General features: G+C 45.4%; 1 protein-coding gene across 18 annotated transcripts in view; it reads left to right on the top strand.

Moving 5' to 3' along the window:
* The window catches only part of LOC120952998 (polypyrimidine tract-binding protein 1), a 225,712-nt gene that overhangs the window by 103,957 nt on the left and 109,210 nt on the right, over positions 1 to 12,545 (top strand). For 6 of the 18 annotated variants that reach the window (XR_007452027.1, XM_040372633.2, XM_049606469.1 and 3 more), the window contains exon 2: positions 822 to 1,673. The exons of 8 other annotated variants lie outside the window; for them this stretch is intronic. Coding sequence is in view for 9 of the 10 variants with exons in the window: in XM_049606469.1 (XP_049462426.1) it covers positions 822 to 1,673 (852 nt within the window). In the remaining variant the exon portion in view is untranslated. Of the gene's footprint in view, positions 1 to 612; positions 1,674 to 1,713; positions 2,214 to 11,890; positions 11,944 to 12,545 lie in introns of those variants that run through there. 4 more of the 18 variants (XM_049606476.1, XM_049606475.1, XM_049606471.1 and 1 more) reach the window with 3 other exon arrangements.

The raw sequence follows: 12,545 nt of genomic DNA, 5'->3' as shown, positions 1-12,545 counted from the left end.
CGGTCTATTTGGGACCGTACTGTTGTTCTGGGATCTCTGGACAATCTTATACCTTGCCTGTACTTTCTACACCATTTTTCACTTTCTACTGAGTGCAGGGAGCTTTACTCCTCCAACTCACCCCAAAACTAGCTGCACTGTAGGCGGCCACATAGTACGTAAGGAAAAAACAAACTATTTGCAGATCAATTATATAGGGCAATTTTTGGAGTGCAATTATTATAATCAGCCAAACGTGTGTTTAATAGCTTTAAGGGCCAATTTCAAATCGGCGTTGTGGGAGCGATACAAGTGGGTGTCGAGGTAGCGAATCATTACACAGGCTTATCTAGCTCACCAACGGGTTGTTTGGTGTAAGTGTGTGCGTGTGTGCGTGTGTGTGCAGAAAACAGACACGATTAGTCAAGCTCAAGACAAACTGCTGCAGGGCCTCTGTGCAATAGAGATATATACAAAGAAGAACGCTCGTGTGTGTTAGTGTGCGTTGTCCCTGTGTGTGTGTGTGTGTGTGTGTGCCAAAACCACCTCGCCACCTCCCTCGAAAGACGAACGAGCGTTTCTCTCCCGTTCACCCGGTTGAGAATCCCGTTCCGCGGTAGAGGCGAAAAATTCACGTCTCCACCACGTATTTCCGGCCGAGTCCGATCTTTTGTCCCCCCTTTTTACAACCCTCGTCGTCGTCGTCGGCGGCGGCAGTAGCGGCAGCGGCAGCGGCCACCACCGCGCTCGTACCGCCACAACCGCAGCCACCGCTGCAACCACTAACACTCCCATCCATTGCGCTACATCATCCTCCTCATCCTTCCAACGCTCCAAACCAGAGCACACAGCTAGCAACAGCACCACCAGCAGCACCAGTGCCCGCGACCGCGTCCCTACTGTACCAGCAGCAGCACCAGCAGCAACCGAGTCCAGCAGTGAGTGCCAGTGCTCCCTCGGCAACCAACGTCACTGCACTGTACGCGGCCGGTTCCTCCACGATCCTGCACGTAGAGCTTGGTCGGGCCAGTACCGGCGAACTAGTGAGCGCGTCCGCGAACGGACTTTGCTGCAGTCAGCAGTTGTGCTACTGTGGACACTGCTACCAAGGGCAGGCCGTACCGCCACAGCAGCAGCAGGGTATCTTCCTATCGCCGGCGGCACCAGCGCTAACCACGCAGAGCTATCCCGCGATACTCGCGCAGGATCAGCAACACCCCGTCGTCGTTGGACGGTACGCGGACATCTCCGGTGTCAACACGAACAGTGGCAGCAGCTGCAGCAGCAGTAGTACTACGGAGCTGCTGAATCACTCGTCCTCCCCGACGTCGTCCGGTGAGATCGGCTACTATACGACTGGCGGTACCGCCACCAGCACCACGTCCACACCGTACCATCACGCGTATCCGGCTCCGCAGCTGTTGAGCCACCATCCCCATCATCCCCACCATCCGCATCCACATCATCTGCCGGCGCATCATCCGCATCCGCTGCTAGTTCAGCAACCGTTCCAGCAACTCGCTCATCAGCAGCAACAGTTGCAACTCTACCACCACTACCACCTTCACCAGCAGCAGCAGCAGCAGCAGCAGCACCAGTTTCAACAGCAACTTCAGCAGTACTTCGACAGCAGCCACAGCAGTCTCAGCAACAGCAGCGGGAGCAGCATCGTCAGCAGCAAGACACTAAGCATGGTAAGCATGAAACTCGACACACTGCACCCGATGGTGAACGCGTCGCCGTCCTCCGCCATGTCCGTCTTTCTACCGGATGGCATGACGGCAGCTACACCGACAGCACCACCACCACCGCCACCGCCGCCACCATCGTCGGTCTATCTCTATGCCAATGGGCAGATTGTCCAGTGTGTCGACGGCATCGAAGAGGACGAGGAGAGCTACTGGAGCTCGGACATTGCCGAGCTTCCGGTGCTGGTTGCCCCGCTGCTGCCATACCGTCGCGAGCTGGTGGATGAGCCCCTTCCGACACTACTACCACCACCACCACCATCATCGTCATCCTACCCTGCTGGCACCTGTGCCGGTCCACTATTTTCTGTCTATCTTAGTCCCATTACACCCACTACTTCTACTACCGCTATCTCCACCACTATCACTGCAAGCGATGCGACCGGATCCACCGGAGGTCCGGAGGTTCTCGCGCGCGGTGGACACTATTGCACCAATTCCCGCACCATCATCACCACCACCGCTAACACGGCTCATCCCGCTAAGGTACAGCATTGCAACCAGTTTTGTCTGTTGCTTCTTTCACAGTCCTGTTTTTTCATTTCGTCAACTCTCCTTCTTTTCCCCAACCAGCACTCCGTGCATTTTGTCCGCCAACAGGTCTATCTGTAATCAGGTCTATCAATTTACACTTGTATGTTTGTCCAGCTCGTGCTCCAGTGGATTGATGTTTGTTTTGTTGGCGTTGTTACTTATAATTTTATATCAATTTCACAAGACTGGCTTGTTGTTAAAAACATTGCAAGTTTTATCTCGATCTGATCGTTGGATATAAGTTGTTCGGTTGATTTTTTTATTACCTAACCAAACAACATATGCCATCTTTCCAGAATATACTACTTCTTGTCGTATCTTAAGTCATTAGAAATCAAATATATCTCGTATCTTCTGCTTGTGAACTTATACTTATACACATCCAAAGCTCAAACCTCAGGTCTTGCTTTCGATTAATGTCAAGGCTTTACTCATGGTATTTTTTTCATCGTTCCTCTTTAAAAAAAACTTGATTCCTTTCGGTAAATCTGAATTGATGAATGCTCCTGCAGCACGCCAAAAATGGTTTGATAACACAATGGATTGCATATGGAAAGCTCTACGATGCCTTGTTAAACTTCTGGCACCGCATCAAATGGCCATTCATTGCTATTTTCCAGTACGTTAGCAAGGATTTCCGACCAACACTCGGCTGCTCTCGGAGTATGAAGTTGTAAATTAATTACGATTGGGTTTAGAATGGAGGTTAACTCTGCCCCTCTCCCTTGTTGTGTTTGTGAGCTGCTGTTGATCTCGAGTTCCGGTTTCGACGGTAGTTCGCCGGGAAGTAACAGTACAGCAGCAGCAGTACCAGCTTCCCTTGAACCAAGACAGGACCAGCAGTTGCAGCGCGATACGAGCGCACACATACAATTGGTCGATCAATTTATAACCGGGCAAACCACAATGCCGCTCCCGAGTAATCTCTCCATCCTTGGCAATAAAGGGTGGGTCCACGTGTGCGCTGCTACTGTCGATTCCCGTTTGCTGGCTGGTGTGTGAGCAGCCGTGCTGTGGTGGAACCGTTCAATGGTTGTTTATTTATCTCGAGATAATTTGTACCGTCGGAGTCCTTATGAATTGCTAATCAGTTGATTAATTATTTCCCAATCAGGGCAATTTGTACACAGCGGGCTGGATTTAAATGGCAACATCTGGCTATGGCGGTGGTGGTGATGGTGGTGATACTAGTGGTCTTTTGGTCGGGATGGAATGAGGGCAAATGGTAACGGCCCGGAAGGAATGGTATGTTGATGGTCCGCTGGGAATTACAAGAACCAGCCAATTCCTGCCAAAAGATCGATTGTGTAATGGATGTTTGTCAATAATGGAATAATGTGGTTTGGGAGCAAGGAAATGCTAGCTGCTAGCGGTTTTGTGAAGAAGCGAACGCATGAAGCATGTTAAACCCTAATCGTACTGATAATATGTACTTGACACGTAAGGATAATTATGTGGTAAACATAGTGTCATAGGGGGTCAATATAATATATTATTTTTTAAATCATAAGATGTAATTGAAAACTCATCGTAATAGTGAATTTATAGGGTATTTTGATTAGAAAATTTAAAGAGATTAGCATTCTATTTAATTTTATTTCAATTTCTCTATTCTATTTCAAGCATATTTCAATAATCCATTGTTTTCGTTATTTTAAATATACGTGTGTACTCTGCTTTCAGAGCCACGGATAAGCCTCTGTTCGGGTTGTGTTCCATGCGGCTTAGTAATGCTGCACGATTCGCTACTCTTATAATACTAAATTCAACAGGACTAAATGTTCTGATGATTTATCTCTGGAGCGCCTTTGTTTTATGGATTGGTGCTTAATGGATCATAAATTTGAACAAATAAATCCAACGAAATGATAGATTAATTCATGCCCTAAAACATCTATGACGCATGGATTAATTTGATACATAAACTTCACTTTCATTTGTTGTTATTTTCCAAGCGGTCAATTTGCCAAAAGCTGGATATTTTATTGTATTAAACAATTTTTCTTTCCACGAGAGAGGAAAAAACAAAACTCTCGGATGGTATGTGTCCCCATTATAATCCTACGCGTAATCCTTTTTCCAGAGCCAGTGCTGCCATGGTGAATGGTGTAATTGTTCTAAAGTATTATTTATGAATATCAAAAGTCGTAAAATGAAATGTACATCATATTTGCAACCGTGCAAGTCTGATTGGATGTTGTAATAGAACATTTACATACAAAACCCATATTTCAATGTTTTCCAAATAAGGAAATGGAATCGACAATATCCTCATGAATTGTTTCCAATTTGAAATGGAATTTGCGATTGAAATTTCGTGGTTTTCCGGTACCAAACACGAAATCGTTCTGTGACGAACGCTGGTTGTCTCACTTTTTTTAACAAACTACTATAAACATTCCACGCAAGATTGCAGCTCGGGTCTGTTTATGTATTTTGTGGTTTTTGTGCTGTTATGTGCACAAAATAGCTGCAATTTTAACGTAATGTGATGCTATTCCACTTGATAAAAATTGTATCGTGTATGGACGAGCAATAGTTCAATTGTGAAGTGTTACTGACGATTGGTCTCGGAGCAAAGCATTTGCAACTGCGTTTAATTAAAAATGATAAAAATTGCACTATTTATTAGCAAAATTCCAAAGCTACTTTTGATATTCCACACAGTCGCTATGGTTTTGGTTGTACTGGACACCCTTTCCATCCGTGCCATTTCCTGTCGGGCGATTACTACCAGAACCATAAGAGGACGGTAGACACTGTGGGGAAACGGTGTGTGCGCGTTCGTTGAATGATGGGCCTCCTGTGGATTCGTGTACGACAAAGAACTATGCCAGTCCGGATCGGTTTGTTTCCAATAGTGTTTACCGCCAGACATACACGCACACACGTTCACCACCGGTGGAATCGTTCCCAGGTGTTACGGGAAGCCAATTTCAGGAGGCTTTTCCGATATCAAATTAATTAAACCGAACGCAAGCCGTTCCACTGCCTAGGGCTTGACGGTATGTCTCCGGGTAGGTCATCGGGAAGGCAAAACCACCACCATCCAACCGAAAAAGGGTGGTGTGCCGTGGTGGTGGTGTTAGTGGCAACGGCCAGCGTTCGTGTGGTGTCTGTTTTGTAGATATTGTCCGAGGTTGCATTAAAGTAATTGCCTTTTTTTCGTGTGCGTAACGATTGTGGGGATATTTTTGTGCATGTAATAAAATGCAGCTTGATGCGTTTTGGGTGTAGATACGGATAAGGGTGCGTTGTCGAACCCCCATCATGATGAAGGCTCTAACCCTGAGCTATGCCGAAAATTGTAGAGCTCATTGTACAAACCTCGATCATTTCTGGGTCGAAATTTTAGCTTTGAAGCATCGGCTGTTAATCAAAGCATCTCATCGAGATTTTGTTGAGCTTGTTCGTGTTTACTGCCGACGTACACTTTTAAAGGAAATTACCATGTCCATAGGCACATGAAAGGGAACGTCCATCTCGCGGCATCAAGCTTGCAAATGCCTTCGTAATGAACAATATAAGTTTTAACATCATGTAACTTTACCTCTACGTGTACGGATCGTATAGGATGCACTATTTGGGCGTCTTTGGTTTATGTTAAAACCTCTCTCGCATGTTATGATCATGTCGTTGTTGGAGCTGTCCAGCGTTGAGTAACACATCCTCCTTCCACAAACCGCCCCGATACGTGACGTCAACAAAATGCACTAATGTGGCTGAGAGGCCGCAATCCCAAAATCTTTTCAATTTCCCATCTTGTGATACATGTTCGAACAAGCTAAACCCTTGCCGTGTAGCACTCTCGTTCTAGGACTTTTAGGGAAATCAGGTTTTTGTGTATTTCCCATTCGGGTCGGTTAATTATCAAGAGTGAAGTAAAATATTTGGAAAAATCCATGCAAAGTGCTCCTATAAACCGTAACCACCGGGTGTGCGTGCGTGTGTGTGATGTTTTATTCACCTCTAGTCGGTCGGTTACTGGCCACAGCCTCACAACCTTTTTGTGATGACGGTAGATAGAACGTGCCGTCATCCGGTTAGAGCGTGTGCTAGCTTGGGTCCGAGCCTGGTTCTTGTCGCTCTTCCGTACCAATGTGTTGATGGGCTCCCGGGGTCATTTTAAGGTTTTATGTATCGCCCGGCTCGTGAACGGTAGTAGCAGGAGAAGCCCTGGCATCATCAGCGTGAAACAACCGAAAGGACAGGATGCCAGGCTTTAGGTGATTATATCACTCTCCTTGTCCTACTACTGGTACACGGCGGCTGTTTTTAATGCAAGAAGAATTGTGTCTTGCGGTGGATGTCTGAGGTAAAAGGGGGCCTTTAACTACACGGTGGCTATTTTCCGTTACGGGCACGTTTACGGGAAAAGCGTGCGCTCGTAAACACACACCGACCCACGCCAACCACATAGCAAAAACCAAAGGCTATGTAGCAGTGACAGGAGACTTGGGAAGCGAAATGGTCAGTAAAAGAGTAGCAGATTTTGCTTGGTTGGGGGAAGGTAAAGCAAAAACTGATTGGGGGATGTGTGATAAAATCGTATGCCTTGTCATCAACCAGCTTGCCAGCCCGCAGGAATAACGGAGCCGAAGGCAAACGTATGATGCTGGGGGTGATGGGTGCTTAACAAATATGAATGACAAATTATCTCAATCTTCCATAGGCAGATAAAGGATGCAGAGCAGCGTGCAGTGTGGTGAGGCTGGTTGACGTTTAACCATTTGAAAATGGTATACCAATATTGGACATCATTCATGAGGTGCATTATTCATTATTCTCGTCCTTGGCTCACTGGCTGGTGGTTACATTACAGAAGAAGCTATTCAATTTGCATTACAATGTAATGGAATTGTGGTGCACAATTCACTTTGGAAAAATATTTAATTTTCGTTTCATTGTTGTTTGGGTTATGAAAAAAGTGGTAGGGAAGAACTGACTGTTTTGGTTAGGAACATATTTCAATATGCAAAATCATATTGTTGCAGAACGCCAAACTAATGCGTGAATGACCCAATCAGCCATGTTTATTGCGTTGAAGCTTATCATTACGAAGATATTAGCTTGTCTTAATTTGAATCTTCGTCAAATATACACTGATTACGTTAGGCAGCAAGGCAACAATGAGTAATGCGTTGTTGGATAATTCCTTGCATATTCCCGGGCACCATTGACAAAACGCCAGCTGTCACAGCGTACATCAACTTCGATTCATTTCAAGCCTCAAAAGCTGATGCAAATGGTTAAAATCGGCTTTAAACTCTCCTCCACCGCTGGCTACGTCTACTTTATCTGCTGTTTGTAAGAGGGAGAGAGCGCATACAGCATCTCCGCTTCTCCCTTATAGGAGTGTGTCATTATCGCTACCGCTAAGCTACCTCATCAGCTCGCCGCATCCTTGCATGCGGTCCTTTGCCGCGTGCATATTAATAATTGTTATGATGGATTTAACGCCTCCGATGTTTGGTTTGGTCCGCGATACACCGCTGCTTTTACGCTGCGGGGCAGCAACAGCATCCTCTCCATCGCTCGGAACATGTGCATTTTGCATTCCCTTTCCCCATTGCCATTCCCTTTGCCACGCTGTTTTGGGTTGGAATTTCCGGTAAAGTTTATTTATAAAACACTCCATTCTGACACCGTCCGATGGCCGGGACACAGCAGCAGCAGCAGCAGCAGCACACCTGTCTCGGTGGTGCAGTGCAAGGTGTTTTATCTACTAATGAAAGTGATGGGGATGGGCAGAAAGGGTGGTTTGGAATGTGTTACCTCTTGGAAACACCCCTGCCCAAACGCACCGAACCGGGAGCCGGCCGCAACCAGCGCTGTGCGGTGACGGTGGTTGAGTAAAGCAAATAATTAATTAAATGAAATTTTAATCTTTTATAAAGTTAATTAAATTCCACCGACCAACATCGGCTTTTCGGTCGCCGGCAAAAGCCCCGGATGCGTTATGATGGATACACCAGTGTGTGTTTGTGTGCATGCATGAGTAATGTGTGTCTCTTCGTTCGAGCATGCCGGATGTACCTGCACTCTGTTGCACGATGAATTCAGCAAACGGCGTGAATGCAACCGAATGCATCGATTGATCCGCTCTGCTGCGTGGCTGGGTTTTTGTTAAAGGATGTCAGGTCCTTTCCGTTTCACATTATGAATAGTCATGTCGTGTTTTAGTATCGCACTTGTGTCCTACCCACTGCCCATCACCAACAGCGAGAGAGGTTAGTTGCCATCCGGTGTGTCGGCATATAAAGTCACCAAACTGTGAGGCATATGCTTTGCAAGGAACAAAACTGGCAAAACACAAAAATCGATCGTCTCGGGTTTTTAGCGCGAAAAGAAAATTACACAGACCACCGCCAGTGTAATGGTGTAGGAAGTTTTCGCTTACTACAGTAACGGGCCGGTTAGCTGGGTTTTCTGCTGCTGGTCTTCGGATAGAGCAGACAGCAGAGATCTGTCTGTCGGGAAATTGCGATTTTAATTTTTCAATCCCAAACCGGATGCGTTGACTGGCTGGCTGGCTGGCAGGCTGGAGGTAAAAAAAGGACTCAAAAATCATTGACGCTTGCCTTACCCTTTGCCGCACGCATTCGCATTCATGAAAAACCATCACCACCGAGGAGACAACAGAGTATGGTAACGAGAAAAAGAGCGCGATACCAATCGCTCCACCATGTTGCTGTTATTGTTGGGCGATATTTTTCGTGGCCGCGAAACAACAAAAAAACACTGTCGCGCTGACGAACTGTGCACGGTATCTGCAACAGTGTGTACCGATGTTGCGCATCGGCAATAGAGGCTGAAGAGTAGCCTGAAATGTAGCACAATTTCCGTTCCGTGTGCCTGCTGTGTGACGATTGCGATGTCCAAAACGCGATACGGCACGGCAAAGTGCTTACCATTCGCTGTTTCGCTAGAGATTAGAAGAAGGAGCGCGAAAGGGAACGGAGGGGAGGAAAAAAGTCTAACAAAAGCCATACTTTTTCAGTAGGAAATGAAGTAGAAAATTTAGGTCATAGCCGTGGCTGGCTGTTACGAGCGCCGCGTCACGGGGCGGGTAGGGTGTCTGCTGTGTATGGTTGGTTTTAATTTTCGTTAAATTTCGATGACACTTTAAATTGTGTAACTTGTAGGCGTAATACGCGTTAGACACAAAAATGATGTAATTAAATGAGATATTCTGCAGAAGTAAAAAAAAAAACAACGAATAAAACGTAACAAAATGTTCTCTGCTATTAGTGGAGACGCCTGGTACTTCACACACTCGCCACGTGAATGAGTTTGACCTGACCGCTTCCATGGCATGACTTTCGGCAATCTGTCTAATACTTCACTGTACTAATGTTCTTTCATCGTTCGTCAAATCCAGGTACACCCTTTGGCCATAAGAACGCAAACCAAGGGAAAGGAAAAAAGCCCTTTTCTTATACTTTTTGCACCGTTTGCCAATACACCATTTTTATTTCAGACCGCAGGTGGAAAGGCTAAGTGTACGCTGTTTTCCGTATCATCCGCCATTAAGTTCATGTTAGTGGTTGTTTTCCTTTCACTATTCGCTTTGCGTTGGGGCTACTTTTTCCTCCGACAAAAGGAGATGTTCCACCCTGCACATTCGTAGGGTGCCACATTCGTTCCGGTAATGGTTAGTCCATTAATTTCACAACCATAATCTAGGTCCGGTCCGTCGAACATTCACACCATCATTGGTGTGGTCGAGGAAGGCGGCAAACACGGTTGCATGTAGCCCCAGCATAATCCCGATGCGAATACCTGTTGGAGAAATAAGCTTGAAGTAGAGGTTCGTTTCTTGCTATAATATTATACCACTTTTTTGCTCGTCTCAGCTTAAGGCACGATAAAACATTTAGCTTAAGAAACGAAAAAAGAAGAAGATTGGTCTGAAAAGGGGGTCTACACCAGCCGCTGGAAAATAGTGGCAGTGGATGTAGCGCTCGTGATCAGCCATTAGTTTCGCCATTTCCGGTACTTGCGGTTGCAAAGATTCTCGCGTGCCAAAAGCATCTTTCACCTTGCGTTGTTGTGTAGCTTTAGTAATTGAAAGAAAAATTGTACTGCGCTTAGTTTTCACTGCCTCTCTATGTTCATGTCGGTTACCACTCTTGCCACTCTGCTCACGCAACTTGGATTAATTGAAATTTTATTAGCTAAAAAATACTCCTACAAGTTTTGCCCCGGGGTTTCCCATTCCGAACTTGGCAAGTTCTAAGTAAGGCAACTATCACTGTTCACGTTTCCGGTACATTGCATTGGTCTGCGCACGTGAGATGGATTACAGCTACCTCGAAGGAATTCGCCCTGTTGGGCATGGCAGTGCAGCTGCGTTCCGTTTCGCGTCTCTTGTAAGTGCAACATAAGCGCATACGCGTTGTGCAACTACCGTCTGCAGTCTTCGTGTTTGTTTACCGCTTTTTTGTGTCTTTCCTCTCGCGAATAACGTGTGCACGAATCCATAACACTTCGTTTATGTATCGCTCCGTTTGCGTTCGAGATCAGACGATGTGGTTGCAGGTGGATAATTAAAACAGCCAGCTCAGCATAAACGGGCTGGTGGTTGTGTGCATCATTCCTGCAGCCGGTACGGTACGCTGCAATGCTTGTGGAAGGGTGGATTTTTATGCATTTTTCTTCACCTTCTTCTATCTGATTATAACGCCTCTCGTGCTCCGGCTGTCTGCTGAATGCACATAATTGCAAACGGTTAACCTTGGGCGTCGTTGAATGTAGGGAAAGCGTAAAGCCGGGGGAAAAGTGGAGCTAAAGCCAAATGCTTGGATAAATGCACGCAAAAGCAAGGCGGCTGTCTACAATGTGCAACCGCAAGAAGATCGATCTGACTGAGAGAGAGAGAGAAAGAGATTGCTGCAGCGCACTTATTACCAAATGCCACAAACGCTTGCTGCGTGCGTCTTTTGGCTGCTTCAGTGAGCTCTGGCGTACAAATCGCTTTGCTCTACGCGCAAACTTCACAGCCGGTTGGATTTTATCACGAGCAAAAGGGCAAATTAGCAGATCATTCGTTTGGTGCGTTGTGTTTTCCTGTTGTATCGTTTCTGTGTATTTATTTTTCCTTCGCTACATACCTTGTGTTACTTAAAAGTGGAGTAAGTAATTAGTCTACTTCGCTTGGAACGGTTTGTGCTGAAGGTCACGTATTACAAGACTCTGGAAGGTTTCGAGAAAACCGAGTCCGAAGGGGCACTTTTGTCCAATTTATGTGTAATGCGTCTTAAGCACGTGCCTTTGGCGAACGTCTATCCTTAGGGCTATCGCTTGGTGTGCAATAATTTCTCGGTATGCGTTTGTAGGTTACAATGAAATGATTACCAGTATGGACAGGCACATACATTCACCGGAAACTAGCTGTAATTTTCGGAAAAGGAAAAAAGTGTTTAAAGGAACCTTGAACTATGTTTTATGTAAAGACAGTTCAAAGGTCTAGTATTTGAGGGAGAGAAATAGCAATACACTCAATTCATTGCCAACTGTTGATATATTTGAAGTTTGTTTGCCTATTTGTAACTCACTGTTTTGTATGTTCTTTGTGTCTGATTGTTATTTGATTTCTAATGAAAGTTATTCTCTTTTTCCAATTTCAGGTAAGCAACAGCGCGCGTAACGCACATATTCGGTAAATCGGTTCTTGAATATGGTATGATTTTGAACTATAATTATGTTTTCCATTCTGTTAGATGCATTTTGTTTGAATCATTGGGTTTTGTATATTTTCGTGCCTAGATTTGACGATACAATTGTGTATAAAATCTCAATGAGTTGGGTAAATGAATCGTAGTTGAATTGCACTTAATAAGAGAGCAAGAAAGACCAATAGCAAAAAAGACAATTCCTTTTTGACAAAATGTATAATGCACATGTTTCAAATCTTTGGAAAGTCAATCATTGATTCACTCCGTGTACAAAGGAAGAAAAACATAAAATGGAACTTTTTATTCTGCTAAGCAATGTTCCCTTATTTTCTTCACAACCTTATTTTTGCTACCAAAATTAGGTTTTCGTTGGGAAAAATGGGAAACCCATACCCGGCTTGTAGCACTAGCCCCGAACATCGTACTTTACATTTTGACCTGCCAAAGGTGGCTTCCGTTGCTCGTGCCTCATTCCATCCGGGAGGGAGCCCAACCAAAAGTTAGTGGGAAGGTCGTTAATTATAGGAAAATAAATAATTTGCAGCAAACACCGTCCGACCAGCTTGGCCATGTTTTACCTCTCATCCCCCGGACGTTCCATCAGAAA

The sequence above is a fragment of the Anopheles coluzzii genome, chromosome 2 (genome assembly GCF_943734685.1).
Source record: "Anopheles coluzzii chromosome 2, AcolN3, whole genome shotgun sequence".
NCBI lineage: Eukaryota > Metazoa > Arthropoda > Insecta > Diptera > Culicidae > Anopheles > Anopheles coluzzii.
The sequence above is the reverse complement of the archived record's forward strand: the minus strand, read 5'-3'. Positions and strand labels throughout refer to the sequence as shown.